This window comes from Microcaecilia unicolor, chromosome 9 (genome assembly GCF_901765095.1).
Source record: "Microcaecilia unicolor chromosome 9, aMicUni1.1, whole genome shotgun sequence".
NCBI lineage: Eukaryota > Metazoa > Chordata > Amphibia > Gymnophiona > Siphonopidae > Microcaecilia > Microcaecilia unicolor.
Window position 1 is genome coordinate 177104553 of NC_044039.1, and position 21599 is coordinate 177126151.

General features: G+C 41.5%; 1 protein-coding gene across 2 annotated transcripts in view; it reads left to right on the forward strand.

Annotated features, from left to right (window-relative positions):
- Positions 1-21599, forward strand: part of MNAT1 (MNAT1 component of CDK activating kinase) — a 375378-nt gene that overhangs the window by 142829 nt on the left and 210950 nt on the right. For both annotated transcript variants that reach the window (XM_030214363.1, XM_030214362.1), the window contains exon 5: positions 6663-6803. In XM_030214363.1, the coding sequence (XP_030070223.1) occupies positions 6663-6803 (141 nt within the window). The remainder of the gene's footprint in view (positions 1-6662; positions 6804-21599) is intronic.

Genomic DNA, 21599 nt, shown 5'->3' on the forward strand with positions numbered 1-21599 from the left:
GCTCTCAGTCGACGATCCTCTGCGGCTGTCAGTGGAGCAGGGCCTGTTACATCAGGGTCCCGTGGTGATGGAGGATCCCTCTCCCTTTGGTCTTACGGCCTGGCTATTGAGCGGCAGCGTCTGAGGAAGAAGGGCTTCTCAGACAAGGTCATCGCCACTATGCCTGGAGAGCGAGGAAGCGCTCTACTTCTACTGCTTACGCCAGGGTTTGGCGTATCTTTGCAGCATGGTGTGAAGCAGGCTCACTTTCTCCCTTCACTGCTCCAATTTCTTCAGTGTTGGCGTTCCTGCAAGAAAGGTCTGGAGAAAGGCCTGTCGCTCAGTTCCCTTAAAGTCCAGGGTAGCGGCTCTGGCTTGCTTCAGGGTGCCGCCTGAAGGGTGCTTCCCTGGCTTCGCAGCCAGATGTGGTGCGCTTATCCGCAAGGGAGTTAATCACCTGCGCCCCTCCTCTGCACTCAGTGGTGCCTGCGTGGAATCTCAACCTGGTGCTAAGAGCATTGCAGAAGCCGCCTTTGGAACCCTTGTCGAGGCATCTCTGAAAGACCTGACGTTGAAAGCAGTCTTTTTGGTGGCTATCACTTCAGCCAGAAGAGTTCCGAGCTCCAGGCGCTCTCATGTCGAGAGCCTTTTCTGCAGTTCACTGAGGCAGGAGTGACTATTCGCACAGTGCCTGCCTTTCCTGCCCAAGGTTTGGTTCTCGCTTCTATGTTAATCAGCAGCTCTGTCTCCCTTCCTTTCGTAGGGAGGACTACCCAGAGGAGTACTCCGCTCTTGAATATCTGGATGTGAGACGAGTCATCATCAGATACTTGGAAGTGCCCATGATTTCCGGAATCGGAATCATCTGTTTGTCCTGTTTGGCAGGTCCTCGTAAGGGTCTGCAGGCTGCTAAGCCTACAGTGGCAAGATGGGTCAAGGAAGCCATTGCAGCGGCTTATGTGGCCGGCGGAGGAAGTGCCGCCTATCCAGCTGAAGGCTCACTCCACGAGAGCTCAGGCGGCCTCGATGGCAAGAGGCGGGATCCGTCTCCTTGGAAGAGATATGCAAGGCGGCAACGTGGGCTTCGGCTCATACATTCTCCAAGCATTACCGTTTGACTGTGGCTGCACGGGCGGAGGCCCGGTTTTGGAGCTTCAGTGTTGAGGTCAGGGTATTTCTATGTCCCGCCCTGGGTGAGTACTAGCTTCGGTACATCCCACCAGTCTATGGATTGATCAGCTTGATGATATGGAAGGGTAAAATTATGTATAATCATACCTGATAATTTTCTTTCCATTAATCATAGCTGATCAATCCATAGCCCCTCCAGATATCTGTACTGTTATATTCTGGTTTGAATTTTAGGTTTCAAGTTTAGCCTTCAGTTACTTCAGGAGGACTTCGTGTCAAGTTCTTCTTTCACTTGGATTCTTCAAGAGTTGAGACGAGTTTGTGTTACAGTGAGCTGCTGCATTCCTCTCCCCTCCGTTTTACGGGGCTGGGATTGAGACATAAATTCTGCCGGCACTCCCTCCCGCTTCGTGCGGCTGTAGGGCAGCTTTGTTACCCCTCCCGCTTCGGCGGTGTTAGGGTCAGTCAGCTCCTCCCGCGTTGCGGTTGCAGGATAAGCCAGATCCCCCCGCATCGGCGGGTGGTGGTGTCCCCTCCCCCGCTCCGCGGGGATGAGCTGGACGGATTCCCCTCCCCCCACTTGTGTGGGGATGAGCTGGGTTAATTCCCCTCCCCCGTTTCGGCGGTGGTGAGCTGGGCAGAGTGTCCCTTCGTGGGTGTAATTCTCTAAGTGCTGAGTCCTGCGGATGGAGCTTTGATATCGACATACTGAGGAGTTTCCGGCAGCACATGACCACATATAGGGAGGCAAAAGTTTGCTCTCATATCTCCACCTGCTGGTAGATGACACAACCCACCAGTCTATGGATTGATCAGCTATGATTAATGGAAAGAAAATTATCAGGTATGATTATACATAATTTTACCTTTCTTTTCTGCTGCAGTTTCAATGCCACAGATCCTGTCCCTCCATACAGAGGTGTCAGGGTTTCTGTTACAAATATTTTCTGATTCTGAACAAGTCAGAAGGGTTGCATCGTGTTCTGAACCTCAGAGACTTCAATCTTTTCCTTTGCAAAGAGAAATTTGAAGTGAACACTTTTCCATTTTACCATTTTTAAAATAGTGAGATTGGCTTTGCAAGTGGATGCAAAAATGCCTGCATGCACATTTCAGTCCATCCCATCTACAGGATAGAAATCCAGATTATGTATCCTTACTGATTACTTGGGCCAGATTCTATAAATGGCACTCAAAATTAGATGCCAGAAAAAATTGGTACTAAGCGCTATTCTGTAAAGGCATGTGCCCTTTATAGAATAGCACTTAAGCGTGGATCTCGCACCTAACTTTAGGCGCCAGATTTATACCTGCTGGAACCTGGTGTAAATGCTGGCACCCAAGTTAGGTGCACTGATCCATATTTTCAGAACACCCCTGACACGCGTATGCACCTCCCATGGCCATGCCCCCTTTTAAGATGCGCGATATGGGAGTTAGGCACACTGTTTTATTGAATAGTGTACAGCCAGATGCACTCACAAATATTAATGAATGCCAATTAACATCAATAATTGATTGTTAGCCCTAATTATTGATATCATTGAGCTCATTAAGCAGATAATTTGCGTGCACCTCTTGGGCGCACACACAAATTTGGGTACCATACATAGAACATGACCCTTCCAGTAGAAAGTGCTTCCTTTTTGCCTGTACATGTCACTCAGGGTCTTCATGAAAAGCCTGGTAGCAGTAGTGGCCTATCTCCACCACTGGGCTTATCTGGTATTCCCAAATCATGACAGCTCTCTCTTTGTGGTCTCTTCAGAAGCACAAGCCTTAGTTCTAGCAAGGAAGCCTATAGAACTCCATTCATCAGGTAAATCTCTCTTATCTGTACCCTTCTCCGCTGCCAACTCCTGACTCTGTTCCTTTTATCTTGCTGCACCATATGCCTGGAATAGACTTCCTGAGTTAGTAAGTCAAACTCCATCTCTGGCCATCTTCAAATCTTGGCTAAAAGCCCACCTTTTTGAGACAGCTTTTAACTCCTATTCGCTTGTTTGGTACCCATGTCTGATTTATCATTCCCACGTTAAGTAATTCCCATATCCCTTATTTGTCCTGTTTATCTGTCATGATTAGATTGGAAGCTCTGTTGAGCAGGGACTCTCTCTTACATGTTTAGTGTACAGCACTGCATATATTTAGTAGCGCTATAGAAATGATAAGTAGTAGTAGTAGCTACTAGAGTCTCTGATCAACTTTCAGAAGTTGTCTTTAAAACCAATGAATACCATTTCCTTTATAGGTGCTATCTTGGACACAAATCTATCAGTGGCCTTTCTGCTGAAAAACAGAATGCAGGCCATCATTTCTCATGTCCATGCCTTGCAAGCAATGCTCAAAATTACAGCTAGTGTTTATCTTCAGATGTGGGTCACGTGACTGCAGCTGTCCATGTGGTATCCGTGTATAAAAACCCTCAATGAGACTTAAAATTCTGGTGGAATCAATGATCTCAGCTTCTCTCATCTCTTATCTACTACCTCACTACAGCCAGTGGTGGACCTCTACAGCCATCCTTGCTGTGGGAATTCCTTTTGTATGGAGCCAGTATCAGTTCTGAATACAGATGCATTAACTCTAAGCTGGGGAGCTCAAATGCTCATAACTCACAAGGAAGTTGGTCAAATTCTGAGAGGTCTCTCTAGGTTAACTGCTTGGAGCTCAGGGCAGTTTATTATGCCCTCAGTGTATTCTTCCACATTCTTTAAGATATGGTGGTGCTGATACACATGTGGGCTCATTTTCAAAAGAGAAGGACGCCCATCTTTCGACATAAATCGGAAGATCGACGTCCTTCTCCCAGGGTCATCCAAATCGGTGTAATTGAAAGCTGATTTTGGACGTCCCTAACTGCTTGCCATCGCAGGGACGGCCAAAGTTCAAGGGAGCGTAGCGAAGGCGGGACTTGGGCGTGCCTAACACTAGGACATCCCTGACGAGCACTTGGATGACTTTACCTAGTCGTGTTTTTCTCATGACCAAGGCACAAAAAGGTGCCTGAAATGACTAGATGACCACCGGAGCGAATTGGGGATGACCTCCTGTTACTCCCCTAGTGGTCACTAACCCCCTCCCACCCTCAAAAAATATCTTTAAAAATATTTTTTGCCAGCCTCTATGCCAGCCTCAGATGTCATACTCGGGTCCATGACAGCAGTATGCAGGTCCATGAAGCAGTTTAGTGAGTGCAGTGCACTTCAGGCAGGCGGACCCAGGCCCAGCCCCCCCACCTGTTACGTTTGTGGAGGAAACAGCGAGCCCTCCAAAACCCATCAGAAACCCGCTGTACCCACATCTAGGTGTCCCCTTCACCCATAAGGGCTATGGTAGTGGTGTACAATTGTGGGTAGTGGGTTTTGGGGGGCTCAGCACACAAGGTAAGGGAGCTGTGTTCCTGGGAGCAATTTATGAAGTCCACTGCATTGTCCCCTAGGGTGCCCAGTTGGTGTCAGGGGGACCAGTACACTAGAAATGCTGGCTCCTCCCATGACCAGTGGGCTTGCATTTTGTCGTTTCTGAGATGGACGTCCTTGGTTTCCATTATCGCCGAAAATCAGAAACGACCAAGTCTAGGGATAACCATCTCTTAAGGATGACCAAAATTTCAAGATTTGGACATCCCTGACCATGTTATCGAAATGAAAGATGGACGTCCATCTTGTTTCAATAATACAAGTTTCCACGCCCCTGCATTGGGACGTTTTGCGAGGACGTCCTCATCAAAACTTGGACATCCCTTTTGATTATGCCACTCATGGGCAACCAAGTTCTAATGCTTTATGTAAAAACAAAACAAAAAAAAAACCAAGAAGGGATTGACTCTTGACCCCTCTTTTGAGAGGCTGCAGGAATTTGAGAATTTGCCATAGCTAACCGTATTTAAATTCAAGCAGCTTACATCCCAAGGCTTCAAAACCAAATAACAGACAGACACAGCAGTCCTTCAACCCCATGAGTACTTTCTGAACACACTGGTTCTCAATTAGTATTTTCCAAGAATAAGGACACCTCAACTTGACCTTTTCTCCACCAGCGAAAATGGCATACTTGCTCTACTGCCCCCAGATTGTCTAGCTCCAGATATATTGTTGATTCCTTAGACCTGGTCTTTCCTGTATGCATCCCCCTCCACCCCAGTGCCTCTCCCTGCAAAGACCCTTCATAAGTTCCTATAGAAGCCAAGTGTAATTTTTCTCCAGCATCCTATTGGTTTTGGCAAAATTAGTTTCTATTTCTCAAGGATTTGCTAGCCTCTACCCTTGGATCGCTTCAACCTATTTGTGACATTCTTATAGTTCTGAGGAGTCTGTTTGCTAGATGTATGCAATCGGTCAAGCGGAAACAACTTACTATCTAGTGTTTTAGTGATGGTCACGATCCCACACCGTGCCCACCTACTACTGTTTTGCAGTATTTGTGTCATCTGTATTGACAAGGTCTCCAAATGACCTCCATAAGAGTACACCTTAGTGCTCTCTCAGCCTACTATGCTACACCCAAAATGGCTCTCTGTGTATTGTATTCAAAAACACTTAACACTATCACTAAACTGTAGTTTTCTATTAATTGTTCAATATGTATGAAAGGAAGAACTCAGTTAAGATGAACAGTCTATAAACACTTTAAAGTGCCAAAAAACTGTTTCATCCGTAAAGCCCTTAGTCTTTTGCTTCCTGCTTCATTTATAAGTCAAACCGCACATCATTCAAGTTCTTAACTTTCTTTTAATGGCTACTGTATTAATGATATGTGTCCATAACCTTGTAAAATTGCCCATCCAGAAAACTTCTCAAACATAATTTCTTATTCAGTTTGACCGGCAGACTATGCTGATAATGGCCTGATGAGGTGCCCCATTTCGAATCTTCCTCAGTGGCTTCTCTTTCAGTTGACTGCCTCCACCACATTGTAAATTAACTTTCAACAGTGCTCAAATATTTTTGTTTAACAGACTTATCATACACAGGTGAGAGATTCCTTCTTGAGCAGTTCCTGTAATGAAAAGATGCTGATACAGTTAACGTAGATCACCTGCCAGCTTCCCCCTGTACTATTATCTCATACGCATGCTATGCAGTTAAAAACAGGGGCATTGAGAGTGTTCTAAAGTGTAGCCTAACTTTTTCTTATAAGCATTGCTGTTCTGTGCTTGTCAACTAATGTTAGTTAGTCAACCCTCTAGAGTTAATCAGCTGACTTTATCCAGTTAGCTTAAGACCAGATATTCAGGTTGCGCAGATACAAGCTGTTTATCTAGATGAAATTAACCAGAGTTGTCCAGTTAACGTTTCCACTTGGTGGCTTTTTGAATATAGACTTAAGGACTATTAAAAGCCTAAGCTTTTGAGATAGATATCACAGCAAAAATGAGGACTGACTTCAGACCATCTTGAACAGATGTGATATGATAATTTGTATGAAATGGAATTGGTTGAGTGTATATTATCAAATGTGGTTAGTATTACTTATTAAATTTACTATTGCTACTGTAGATATTTTACATGTTGAGATTAATTGGAAAAAAACCCTTTTTTTTTTAAAAGACACGAGAGCAGGAGGAGTTAGAAGAAGCTTTAGAAGTGGAACGGCAAGAAAATACACAAAGAAGACTGGTGATACAAAAAGAGGAACATCTGCAGCAGATGCTGAAAAGAAAAAATAAACAAGCCCTGCTAGATCAGCTGGTATGTTGTAAAATACACCAATAGCCCCATTCCATAGCCTACTTAGCTACATTTTGGGAGGAAAAATAAGAAGAGAAAAGGGATGTGAGATCCAGAGCTTTGCTGCCTTGGACCTGTTATCAGAGCTGTTTTGGTTTGATTGGGGGCTGTGCTGCCTGTGTTCTGAAAAAACAACAACTTTTCTTTCTCTGTATCTCACCTGAAACAAACGTTAAGGGGGGGAAAAAAAAAAGCTGTTCTTTCATTCACTGGCTGTACTTTCTAAGCCTCTCTCTTTCTATTAACTCCTTTCTAAGCCTCTCTTTCCTATAAACTAATCTAAAATAGCTAGTTTTGATTCTGTGCTGGTGTTACAAGAAATTATTTATTTTGGGGAAAATAGCTCGAGAGCACTCGCTATTGTTTATAATTTAAGAGCAGATGCTGTATTTATAAGTTTTAGGATATTAATTTCTCCACCAATCACCAAAGGTGATAATTGCAATAAATTAAATAAATTAAGTATATATAAAAGATACCATATACTCAGAATACAAAGAGACCGTATTTTTAGCTTCAAAAAGGTTGATTTAATATACAATTGCACACGAGAGGTAGGTTTTAAGAGATCTTTACAGATAATCTGTGCTTAAGTAAGGCAAAGTAGCAGGTCTAGATCAAAAGTTATGTTACTTACAAGTCCTTGTTACAAGCATGCTGTGGTCCAGCTGATTGATGAGCACATGTTTCAGGAGCAAGGCATCAGCGGACCCCAAAGAGAGCAGCAGGTCCCAAGAGGAGGCAGGTTCCAAGAGAGCGAGCTGGGCTGTTTCCAGGCCTTTTATAATGTTAGCAGAGAAGCATGGTGTGTGCATGTCCTGGATATTTTGCAAGGCATTATGGTTAATGTAGTCTGTTCACATGACCACATTATAAGTCCTTCCTTTCTGCACATGTCTGAAAGTTGATGGGAGGGGCAGGTATACCTTTGACAAGCAAATGTCCTGTTTATGGTTTCCCCTCTGAAGTCTTTGTCTTCAATGGGCTCTCCAGACTTTCGGTCTCTTGGGTCTTTGGTTTTCAGAGATGTCCTGATGAGCGTCCAGGTACCCACCTTTTGTTCAGTCTTTTTAGGTGGGAGGGCAGAGAGAGTTATATATCTCTCTTTTGTCTTTGTTAAGTGTTTGTAATTAACTATCCCTGCTATCAGAAGTTCCCAGAAAAAGGGATGGGGAGAGAGGGGCTTGAAATGAAACTATTCTCTCTGCTGCAGTGTCAAATATATATATTTAAAAGCTGCACAAATATATTGGTGTATATATATGTATCTGATAATAAACTGATACCATTACACTCCCTCTCTTGGTTCTAAGTGACAAATATTAACATAAAATTTGGAGCGAAGAACCATAAAAATAAACTATAAAGGCTACAAAAGAAACCCTTAACTCTAACCTAATACAGTAGCATAATTCAAAAGATTAATAGCAAAGATACTGAACTGTTTACATGGGCATGTGTATTGGAAGAGGCGAATCTTTTAATAATGGACATTGAACAGACTGGACCGTGCAGGTCTTTTCCTGCCGTCATCTACTATGTCACATCCCTATGAATCTTGGAATATGTCCTTAGCTGGAATATGACTGTTATAAGCAAAAAGACTCATCATTATTAATTTTGTTTGCTCATGACTTACATTTAGGTAGCTAGGGTTAAGTTTTCTGTGGTCAGTTTCATTAGGCTTTCATTCAGTCAGGTGGCAGAGTATGGCTTTGCTCTGGTTTAAAATAGGATTGCAAGTACACTTTATATGACTTCAGCCACAGAAGTGCCATTTTGCTCTATTTCCAGAGACCACCTCTTTTGTGTCACCTGCTCAGGGGCGTAGGCTGCTCCCAAGTTTATGCCACAGGATATCTTACCCAGTATGCTAGCCAAATCAATAGCATGAGAGTGCGCAATTGACCAATTTATACCACCGCAATGGGATGGAACAATCTATTCAGTCATATTCTCAGCGTGTGACATTCCAAGGAAAAATACTCTGTGAATGTTTCCCTATATTCTCTATCTCAGAGGCTAACTGAGGTATTCACAGCAGTGATAAAAGGACAGATAGTTCTAATACATAAGCCAGAGTGTAAATGTGGAGCTATTATACTACTGTTTCATTAGAAATAAGAAAGGTATATGTAAGCAATTATCATAGTAATTTCCTAGGTTACTATTACACACAAAATAATTATTCCTATCAATCTTATGCAATAATATTTACTTAATCATTGACCAAATAAACAAAAACAGAGTCATGGTATAGTGCCATGAACTACCTTTCAGAGAGAAACTTTTTTATTTTTCAGAGAGAAACTTTTTATGGGTAATGAGTGTGGTAAAAGGGTTACCATATTTATCTGCTTTAGCAGTGTTTAATGTAGCACTTTAATAGACAATACTCATGTGTTTAATGTTGTAAAGAATTTAGAAAAGATATGTTAATTGTGCTTTGCACACAGCCAATATTTCATTCCAGAGAGAGCATTTTGTGCGTACTGGCTGTAATGTAGAATAAACTAAAAAGGTCAGAAACATTCCCTGTACTGATTGTACCTGATAGATCATGTAAAGAGAAACCTTTGCTCATAATTTCAAATATACACATGTGAATATATAACCTTAGATAGCAATTGGTAGAACTTAATATATGTCTGTAGCCATAGCTTCAATAATAGTGAATATGGTTTTCTTTTCTATAGCTCGTCTGCCAGTGAAAATGGTCTCTTTTTTTTTTCTTTCTTTCTTGGACAATGTGAACTAATGGAGGGACTGTTAGTAGGGAGGGTCTATTAACGTCTGCTTATAGTTTCTTGGGTACCCCATAACATAAAACAAACATGTAACATGGAGACCACATGACAAACCAACAAAGAACTCTATTAGGCCTTTAGGTCTCCGATCGTCCATTCCAGATCCAGGATTGAGCTTAACCTGCAAGTAGAACACAAAAACACAAAAGCAATGTACGCGGCATCCATCTTGGATTTGCCAAAGCATTTTCATTCATTTAGAACTAAGCAACAATTAGCAAAATTAATAAAGCACAAAAGCATCATCTGTGGCATCCATCTTGGATTACCACAGCAGTTTCATTTACTATCTCATAAGTAGAACAACATAGATCTGTTTATTTTTAAAATATAGAAATACATCTGAGATAGCCATATATATATCAATTCCTAGCACCATAAAAATATTAATCTCATAAGTAGAACAGAATCAGATCTATTTATTTAGAAAAGTATCTGAGATAGCCATGTATGTATTAATTACTAGCGCCATAAAAATATTATTAATATCTCATAAGTAGAACTTGAACTCTGAAAAAGACAGAAAGACACTTTCACATTAATTTTAGCAGGTCACATGGCTGGTTCTGGTGGGGGGATCCCTCTCTTGTTCACAGTTCCTTCCCATAATCTTAGACCATTGTATGTGAGCAGCGTGCAGTGCAGACAGGCTTTGTTTTCTTAAGCTTTAGTTTCTTTTCTATAACAATAAGCATATCTTGTTAATTCACATTAAAGCACAATATTAAGTTTCAGCTCCAGCGGGAATTACCTATTATAAGGAGGCATTTTTAAAACTTCTTACCCAGTATTTTAGTTTCAACTCCAGTGGGAGTCACTCATCAGAAAAAAAGACATTTCTAAATCCTTAAACAATACTATCAAAAACAAATTATGCAATTATAAGCTAATCATAGAGAGACATTTTAAATCTTACTTATTGCAGAGAGACATTACTAAATCTTAAATGTTCAAAAGAACAATAGAAGCTACATTTTAAATCAAAAGAACAATAAAAGCTACATTTTAAATGCTTATCAGTGTTCAAAAGGTTTATAGCAAAAACTTTTTCTATTTTCCTGTCCAACCTATACTAAAAATAAGCACCTGGATTTCCCTGCCATCTGCACAGTGGGTCACGCTGTGGAGAAGTCCAGTCCAGGCTGGACGCATCTCCTCATGTTTCTAGGAATTAAATTGCAGGAAGAGCTGACAGAATGTCAGTTTCTGGTCCAGCAGGACTTGCAATTATAAGTTTCTGTTTATCTGGTGGCAAATTTCTCTTGTTATTGTTAGCTAAAATGTCACATGCTTGCTTGTGGTTTTCAGTAGCTACATACTTAGGAGCTGATTTCTTTATTAGAGATTCCCTTCTATGGGAGCTTAGATCAGAATGCAGCCCAGGTGGTGCATCTGTGTGTTGAGGAGCTGAATCATGAGCATTTAAATTAGACTGCAGAACAGGTTGTGAATATATGTGCTGAGGTTTTGGATGCTGTGAGGGGGCCTGAGAACTAATGGTTCTAGTTGAACCTCCTGCTACGGGTGTGGACTGTGATACTGTTACCATAGCTGAAACAGGCATGGCTGTAGCTGTATTTGGGTCTGGAGGAGCACATGGGAGACCCGTAAAGGCTGAGACCTGCATACGAGCATCCTGTAATTTTTGTCTTAAGGTTTCTATCTCCCTGTGACAATGTACATGATCAATATTCTCATCTATATGTGGCATTTGCAGTATTAATTCTCTGATTAAATGCTTCAAGTCTGGAACCTGGCTGGCCTGCATTTCTAAAGCTAAAATTTGGGCTTTCATTTTAGTCTCCTCTGCTGCCTGCCTTTGTACCTGTATTCTAAGGGCGTCTAATTGATCATTTAAGCAACTAGCCATTGTGATTAGAAAATCCTTTTCTGTGTCTACCTGCATGCATTCTCTCTCTTTGGTTAGTAACTTCTCATTCAATTCTGCATGTTCTTTTAAGGCTTTCTTATATATGGTCCACATTAACCAAGTGCATGCAGAAATTCTCTTGCTCCCTTCCTTAATTGAATATAAATCAAATTTTGTTTCAATATCAGAGGGGGTGGAAATATCATCAGTTACATTATGGGTCCAAGGATTAGGGCCAGAGGATTCTACGCATTGCTTAGGCAAAGTGGGGTTATCTATGTCCTTCTCAAAAGAAACTGCAAAATTGTTTTTTATTTTATGCCAGAGCATGCCTAAAGATTTGATTATGAAATACATAAAGTACATGAGTGCATAAGTACCTAAATAAGACCAAACATCCATCCAGCAAAGCATTCTAAATATTCTAAATGCCCTGAAAACCTTATCAATTTATCAATCGGAAATTTAATTAATGAAACCTGATACTCAGTTCTCTATAAAGCAGCAAAATACAAAAATATAATTTAAGAACACTGCTACTCGCACAGAATATCTGCCCACGTTCTGCACCAATAAATATGTTACAAGAAATTATTTATTTTGGGGAAAATAGCTCGAGAGCACTCGCTACTGTTTATAATTTAAGAGCAGATGCTGTATTTATAAGTTTTAGGATATTAATTTCTCCACCAATCACCAAAGGTGATAATTGCAATAAATTAAATAAATTAAGTATATATAAAAGATACCATATACTCAGAACACAAAGAGACCGTATTTTTAGCTTCAAAAAGGTTGATTTAATATACAATTGCACACGAGAGGTAGGGTTTAAGAGATCTTTACAGATAATCTGTGCTTAAGTAAGGCAAAGTAGCAGGTCTAGATCAAAAGTTATGTTACTTACAAGTCCTTGTTACAAGCATGCTGTGGTCCAGCTGGTTGATGAGCACATGTTTCAGGAGCAAGGCATCAGCGGACCCCAAAGAGAGCAGCAGGTCCCAAGAGGAGGCAGGTCCCAAGAGGAGGCAGGTTCCAAGAGAGCGAGCTGGGCTTTTTCCAGGCCTTTTATAATGTTAGCAGAGAAGCATGGTGTGTGCATGTCCTGGATATTTTGCAAGGCATTATGGTTAATGTAGTCTGTTCACATGACCACATTATAAGTCCTTCCTTTCTGCACATGTCTGAAAGCTGATGGGAGGGGCAGGTATACCTTTGACAAGCAAATGTCCTGTTTATGGTTTCCCCTCTGAAGTCTTTGTCTTCAATGGGCTCTCCAGACTTTCGGTCTCTTGGGTCTTTGGTTTTCAGAGATGTCCTGATGAGCGTCCAGGTACCCACCTTTTGTTCAGTCTTTTTAGGTGGGAGGGCAGAGAGAGTTATATATCTCTCTTTTGTCTTTGTTAAGTGTTTGTAATTAACTATCCCTGCTATCAGAAGTTCCCAGAAAAAGGGATGGGGAGAGAGGGGCTTGAAATGAAACTATTCTCTCTGCTGCAGTGTCAAATATATATATTTAAAAGCTGCACAAATATATTGGTGTATATATATGTATCTGATAATAAACTGATACCATTACACTGGTAGTCCTCCAACTGTGTTCTATTTCTGTGCTGGTGATTCCTAAGTTGTCTTAAAAGTGTTTCCTACAACTGTTTTTCTATCCAGGGAAGTAATCCAATTGACTGCATTAACAGATAGGCTCTAGCTGGAAACTTGTGATGAGAGGGGAGGAGAGGCAAAGCTGTGTACATCCTGGTATTTTGAGGAAAAAATAAGAAGAGAAAAGGGGTGTGAGATCCAGAGCTTTGCGGCCTTGGACCTGTTATCAGAGCTGTTTTGGTTTGATTGGGGGCTGTGCTGCCTGTGTTCTGAAAAAAAAAGTTGTCTTAAAAGTGTTTCCTACAACTGTTTTTCTAACGAGGGAAGTAATCCAATTAACTGCATTAACAGATAGGCTCTAGCAGGCACTGCAGGATCCAGTTTAAAGGGGAAAAGGACGGTGATAGGGGTGTACTACCTTCCGCCCGACCAGGATGAGCAGACGGACGCAATCATGTTAAAGGAAATTAGTGAGGCAAATAAATTAGGCAACGCAATAATAATTGGTGATTTTAATTATCTCCATATAGACTGGGTTAATGTAACATCAGGGCATGCTAGGGACTTAAACTTCCTCGATGAAATAAAGGACAGCTTTATGGAGCAGCTGGTACAGGAGCCAAAGAGAGAAGGAAAAATTCTATACTTAGTCATTTGTGGAGCGCATGATCTGGTATGGGAGGTAGCGGTCCGGGGGCTGCTTGACAACAGTGATTATAACATGATCGCCTTTGAAATTTGCTTTCAAAAAGGTAAACATATGTTAGCATTTAACTTTAAAAAAGAAAGCTAAGATAAAATGAGAAAAACGGTAAAAAAAAAACTTAGAGGAGCAACTGAGAGGGTAAGAAACCTACAACATGCGTGGATGCTGTTCAAAAACACCGTCCTGGAGGCCCAGGCCGAATATATTCCTCATATCAGAAAAGGAGGATGGAAAACCAAACGACAGCCGGCGTGGTTAAAAAGTGAGGTAAAGGAAGCTATTGAAACTAAAAAGGAATCCTTCAGAAAATGGAAGAAGGAACCCATAGGCGCAGCCACAGCAGGATGGATCAGCTGTTTCTATAGAAATGCTAAATAGTATTAGTAGTAGTTCTCCTGCCAGTCCTGCTGCTCTGGAGGGTTTAAATAGCAGCAGCTTCAGTGAAAGCCGTCTCTAGCCTTGTGTATAACCAGTTGTAATTTGATTATCTTACTGCTGGGAGAGCAGAGCAGGGGGGTTGGCTGGAGGTGTCCTGGGTTGCCAGGGAGATATTTAACTAGGATCATGAATTCCTGCACATGAGCAGTTCACACCAAAGAGACTTGCAATGACCTAAAAGTGCTAAAATAAGTTTTAAAAGTATTTGCTTTAAATCTAATTGCAGAATTTAGGTGCTAGGAAGTGGGATTGGTATGTTATGTACTCAAATTTGCTCAAGTAACAAAAAGCTTTGGGAGCAACTCCGCTCAATTATACACAATAACAGCTGGAAAATAGCGGAAAAAAAACACAATAAATTGTGGGATATGAATATTAATCACGGAGGGGGAGAGGACCTCAGACTCGTGACAATTTCTGATCAATAAGATCGTATCAATATAGTCACGTTAATGTAATCACTGGTCCTCTAACACCAACCTCCTCCTAGATGTTTCATTCATGTGCTTCTAGCATCTAATATCTGTAAATGCCATATGTCACAGCTAAACAACAAAAACCACAGCTACTTAGCTTGTTTGCTGCTTTAATTACGGGCCTCCCCAATGGAGGATCTTATTGATCAGAAATTGTCACGTGTCTGAGGTCCTCTCCCCCTCCGTGATTAATATTCATATCCCACAATTTATTGTGTTTTTTCCGCTATTTTCCAGCTCAAATTTGCTCAAGCCATATGCAAATTAGTCCATTTTTGGGAGGTTCGCATTTGCATATTTATGGGTAAAAATTGTTGGAAATGTTTACAGCCTAATGTTAGGGCATGGCTCTGATCAAAATGTGAACTTTGATCCAAAAACCGAAGGTTTAGCTAGTGTTTTGACTAAAATTCCATTAGAGTGTCTGTATGTTAATCCTGCATTCAAATAGAGCTCTCTGATTGGATCAGCAGCTCCTGTTAGAAATCTGTCCGGGAACAGAGAGGAGAGGAGAGAAAATATTATAAATACAGGAAAATATTATAAACAAAAGTGGCCTGGTACACTTCACTTAAATTTTTTTTTTTTTTTCAATCTTGATCTTTCTTATCTTCAGAGACTATTTGGTCACTTTCTTCATTCAAGAAAAACTTTCAACTGCTCCGTTCAAAGAAGACATATTTCTTATCTAAATAAGTAACCAAACATTTACAAGGATAAGACAAAATAAATCTTGCCCCCAACAATCGTGTCTCTTCTCTAAGAGCCAAAATGCTTTTCACCACATCCGGGTAAATCCATATCCTATCTCCGAGGAAAGTTTGTTGAATTTTTAAAGACATTTTAAAATGGAGTTTAAGGTCCTGTTCAAAAACCAACGATACAAGTAATGTTCTCCTTTCAAGAGTCTCCATTACAGAATGTTCTGGAAGAGCTGTTAAATCTTGCAGTCCTTGTAATTCCTTCAATTTCTCCCCACGCTTTAAATCAGGTAAATAATATATTTTGTTAACTGGGGGAATTAAATCCGGGGAGTATTGAAGGTTTTCTGTCAGATATTTTTTAAACATAGCCAGCGCGTTCATTCAGAGGAAACAGGAAAATTCAAAAATCGTAAGTTCAAACGCCTGTTATAATTTTCAAACTGCTCTATCTTTCGGTGTACCATCAATTTATCTTTTACCAACAAATCTGTTTTTACTTTTAGAGTAGACAATTCCTGTTGAACAGCACCATTAATTTTTTCTGAGTCTTTTTTTAAAAGTCTCTAATGCAGATGTTAAAGAATCCAATTTACTCACGATTGGAGCAACAGTAATGGTCAACGTCTGTATAGCCTTCCAAATAGAATCCAAAGTAACCGCCTCAGGAACTTTTAGTTCAACTTTGTGTAACTCAGAGGAAATTTTTCTTCACTCAGCGCGTAGTTAAACTCTGAATTCACTGCCGGAAAAGGTGGTTAAGGCGGTTAACTTAGTGGACTTGAAAAAACGTTGGGACAGCTTCCTGAAGGAAAAAGCCATAGAATGTATTGAATGGACCAGGGAATACAGTATTTCTAGGATGGGCTGCACAAATTGCTTGTTCTTTTGGCCGCTTTCGGTGACAGGGTCCTGGGCTCGATGGACCCTTGGTCTGTCCCAGCATGGTGATGCTTATGTACTTATGTCAAGTGGTCTGATTTCAGAGAAGTGCCTTGCGCGACCATCACCAGTATGGGGTCAAACAGATTACTATATCTCAGCAAGTATTGCATTGGCGAACGTAAAACTTTACCAATGTTAATTGGGGACATGTATGAATGTTCACAGAAAATTTCATCGAAATCCGTGATGGTCGTGCGGGGACCACCAGACCACTTGACATGGAATGACCCAAGAGGAATTAACTTTAAAAAAAAAGTGTCCATTAAGATAATTTTGTATTGCCCTTGTAATTTTCCATAGTCTAGCGTTTGTTTTGATAGAGAAGACAAAGGAACCAATGGACAATTAAAAACCATGTTTTAGAAAGTGATTTTATTATTTTAAAACACTATGCTTGTCTCAGTGGTTTTATAACCATCTATTAGGCTCATTTTGGAAAGAGAAGAACTCCCATCTTTTGAAACATCCAAATCGGTATAATCGAAAGCCGATTTTAGACATCCCCAACTGCACTCCATCGCAGGGACAGCCAGAGTTTAAGGGGGGCGTGTCGGAGGCGTAGCGAAGGTGGGAACACTTGGACGTCCTTGACCCATAATTTAAAAAAAGAAGCACGTCCCTGACTAGCACTTGGACATTTTCATCCGGACCTATTTTTATTACAACTAAGGCACAAAAGGTGCCCCAGATGACCACCAGAGTGAATCGGGGATGACCTCCCTTTACTCCCCCAGTGGTCACTAACCCTCTCCCACCCTCAAAAAAACATCTGTAAAAATATGTCGTGCCAGCCTCAGATGTCATACTCAGGTCCTTGACAGCAGTATGCAGGTCCCTGGAGCAGTTTTAGTGGGTGAGTGCACTTCAGACAGGTAGACCCAGCACCATCCTCTCCCCCCCACCTGTTACGTTTGTGGAGGAAACAGTGAGCCCTCCAAAACCCACCAGAAACCCACTGTACCCATATCTAGGTGCCCCCTTTCACCCGTAAGGGCTATGGTAGTGATGTACAGTTGTGGGTAGTGGGTTTTGGGGAGGCTCAGTACATAAGGTAAGGGAGCTATGTTCCTGGGAGCATTTTCTGAATCCACTGCAGTGCCCCTTAGGGTGCCCAGTGGTTGTCCTGGCATGTCAGGGGGGACCAGTGCACTACAAATGCTGGCTGCTCCCATGACCAAATGGTTTGCATTTGGTCGTTTCTGAGATGGACGTCCTTGGTTTCGAAAATCGACGAAAATCAGAAACATCCACGTCTAGGGATGGTGAAAATGAACGATTTGGACATACCTGACGGTATTTTGGAAACAAAAGATGGACGTCCATCTTATTTCAAAATATACGGGTTTCCCTGTCCTGGATTGGGACGTTTTGCAAGGACGTCCAAGTGAAACTTGTACGTCCCTTTCAAAAATGCCCCTCTATGTGTGTTAGTACATGCATACTAAGTTTTCAAAAACAAAAGTATGCGTGCACTTCTTTGAAAATGTATCCCCTTGAATTTATGCACTTAAGTTTACACTTACCTGGTATCACACTCTGGTGGTGGTGGGGGTTAATATTTATTTATAAATTAGGATTTATTTATTGCCTTTTTGAAGAAAAGATAATTACAGCAGTGCACATTATGGTATAGTATGCCTCGTAAAATGTTAACACAAAATATTTTAATATCATAGGGTGTAAGTGGAGATGAAACATATAGGTAGATAAGATCGAGTAGCAATATTATAGGTAGATAAGATAGAGTAGTAGGAGAATGATCTCAGCTAGGGTAGGAGTAGATAACCAAGTCCTGCTACAGTATGTGCCAAGCTTTTCACTTGCTTCCTGAAATAGTCTTGCGTTAAGTGAAGCCTTCTGGGGGGGGGGGGGGGGGGGGGGGGGGGGGGGTGTTTCAGAGTGTGTGAGCTGCTCCGGAGAAGGCTTTGGCAGGTGTCACATTGTATGATTTTTTTTTTTTTAGAGGATGTGGTTAGGGGTATTCCTCGGGAGAACCTTAATGACCTGTAGGGTGAGTAGAAGGAGATCCTGTTCTTAAAGTGCTCTGGCCCATTCCTGTAAGTGCCTTGAAGATCAGACATAGTTTTAAATTTAGCTATGTATTGTACCATAACCAGTTATGATTTTGCAGAAATGTTGTCTTATGATCACATTGCTTACTGCCTTCTGTCAGTCATTCTGTGGCATTCTGAATAAGTTGGAGCAGGTGCAAACCCTTTGTGGATAGACCAATGTGGAATGCATTATAGTAATCCAGCCTGGCATAAATCACTTTGACAAGACATAAGTGTCGCAATACTGGGACAGACCAAAGGTCCATCAAGCCCAATATCCTGTTTTCAGCAGTGGCCAATCTGGGTCACAAGTACTTGGCAAGATCCCAAAAGAATAAAACAGATTTTATGTTGCTTATCCCAGGAATAAGCAGTGGAGTTTCCCAAGTCCATCTTAATAATTATTTATGGACTTCTTTAGGACGTTGTTCATACCTTTTTTTTAACCATGCTAACTAACTGTGTTTACCACATTCTCTAGCAGTGAATTCCAGAGCTTAATTACATGTTGAGTGAGAAATATTTTCTTCGGTTTGTTTTAAATTTACTACTTAGTAGTTTAATTATGTGCCCTCTGTCCTTTTATTTTTGGAAAGATAAAACAAGTGATTTCTATCTTCCCATTCCACTCCACTCAGAGCTTTATCTACCTCTATTATATCTCCCCTCAGCCGTCTCTTCTTGATGTATGAGACGGCATAGTTGTCACAAATGATAGAGGCAGCTCCCTGAAGCTTGCTTGGATTTGGGGGATCAGTGTTAAGTGTCGAGTCTAATTGTACAACAAGGTTTCTGACCTATGAATTAAGGAAAGTCCATAGCTCCAGAATGGGATTTTGATTTCAGGAATGTGACCGCTTGTGTTAGGGACCCAGAGGAGCTCAGTTTTACTTGGGTTCAGGCAAAGTTTGTTGTTTTTAGCCCATTCTTGAATTGCCTTTAAACAGGTGGTCAGCTATTCAGGGAATAAGCATGGAGAGAGCCTCCTAAGAGTGGGAATATCTTGGCACTCAGAACCATTGCAGAAATTATTATTATTATTAATATTATTATTCTAAGGCTGCAGTCAGAACATTTAGTACACACACTGTGAAAGGTTTTTCCTTGGACCATGCAGTGCAATTGGTATTCCAGTGGAAGAATATTCGTATAACTGTTATGGTTATTGAACTTAATTCTGATTCAGTAGCTTAAGAGTAGCTGCACATCATTCATGTAGATGTAGAATGGCGTATTGGCTTTTGAAGTACATATTATATAGATGACAGTTTTGATCCCCGTGGTACTCTGCAAGTCAGCATCCATGGTGGCAGTGAGTTGCTGCTGAACCGTATGGCTGTTTCCTATTTGATAGATAGGATCTGAACTAGGCAAGTACTATGCCATTGGCACCGTTTTTGCCAGTCATGCTAGTACGATATAGTTGTCCACAGTGTCAAAAGCAGCTGAGAAATCTAGCAATACTAACACCGAGGGAGTGGCCTAGTGGTTAGGGTGGTGGACTTTGGTCCTGGGGAACTGAGTTCGATTCCGGCACAGGCAGCTCCTTGTGGCTCTGGGCAAGTCACTTAACCTCCATTGCCTGCCGCATTGAGCCTGCCATGAGTGGGAAAGCGCGGGGTACAAATGTAACAAAAAAAAATCTCCTGTCTGTTTCTGTGAAGATTCTCCATTAGGGATATGAAGACTGTTCCAGAACCGGGTCTGAATTCAGATTGCCAAAAAATGAGTCAGTTTCTTGCTTCTTGCCAGTTGCTGAGCTGAATGCAGACTGTTTCCTAGAATAGGATGTTACATATTGGCTGGGTAACTTTGGAACTTGTCCTAGTCAAGATTGTTCTGCTTTAGCAGAGCCTAGCATGCTCAGAAAGCAGTCAAATGCAAGGCTCAGTTAAAGAAGGCCAAGAGGGATTATGAAAGAAAGAAATAGCAATTAGAGGCAAAAAACATAGCAAAACTTTTTTGGTATATTAAAAGCAGGAAGCGAATAGAATGTTGGGTGTTATTAGGAAGGGTATGGAGTCCAGGTGTGCGGATGTTATAATGCCGTTGTATCGCTCCATGGTGCGAACCGCACCTGGAGTATTGTGTTCAGTACTGGTCTCCGTATCTCAAAAAGATATAGTAGAATTGGAAAAGGTACAGCGAAGGGCGACGAAAATGATAGTGGGGATGGGACGACTTTCCTATGAAGATGAGGCTGAGAAGGCTAGGGCTTTTCAGCTTGGAGAAGAGACGGCTGAGGGGAGATATGATAGAAGTGTATAAAATACTGAGTGGAATGGATCGGGTGGACTGTGAAGCGACTGTTCACGCTATCCAAAAATCCTAGGACTAGAGGCCTGAGTTGAAGCTACAGTGTGGTAAATTTTAAAACGAATCCGCCTGAGAAAATTTGTTCTTCACCCAACGTGTAATTAGACTCGGAATCGTTGCGGAGAAGTGGTACGGGCGGTTAGCTTGACGGAGTTTTAAAAAGGGGTTAGATAGATTCCTAAAGGACAAGTCCATTAGACCGCTATTAAATGGACTTGGAAAAATTCCGCATTTTTAGGTATAACTTGTCTGGAATGTTTTTACGTTTGGGGAGCGTGCCAGGTGCCCTTGACCTGGATTGGCCACTGTCGGTGACAGGATGCTGGGCTAGATGGACCTTTGGTCTTTCCCAGTATGGCACTACTTATGTACTTATGTACTTATGAAGCTGGCAAAAGAATCGGTTGGGCCGCTGGATGACTGAGGGGTAAAAGGAGCGATCAAGAAAGATAAGATGTAGCGGAGAGATTGAATGAATTCTTTGCTTCGGTCTTTCACCGAGGAAGATTTTGGTGGGATACTGGTGTCGGAAAATGGTATTTCAAGCGGACGAGTCGGAGAAACTTACTAACTTCCGGTAAACCTGGAGGATGTAATGGGGCAGTTCAGCAAACTGGAGAGTAGCAAATCTCTTGGACCGGATGGTATTCATCGTAGAGTACTGATAGAACTGAAAAATGAGCTTACGGAGCTACTGTTAGTGGTATGCAATTTATCCTTAAAACGAGCGTGTACCAGAAGATTGGAGGGTGGCCAATGGTAACGCCGATTTTTAAAAAAGGTTCCAGGGGAGATCCAGGAAATTATAGACCGGTGAGTCTGACGTCGGTGCCGTGGAAATG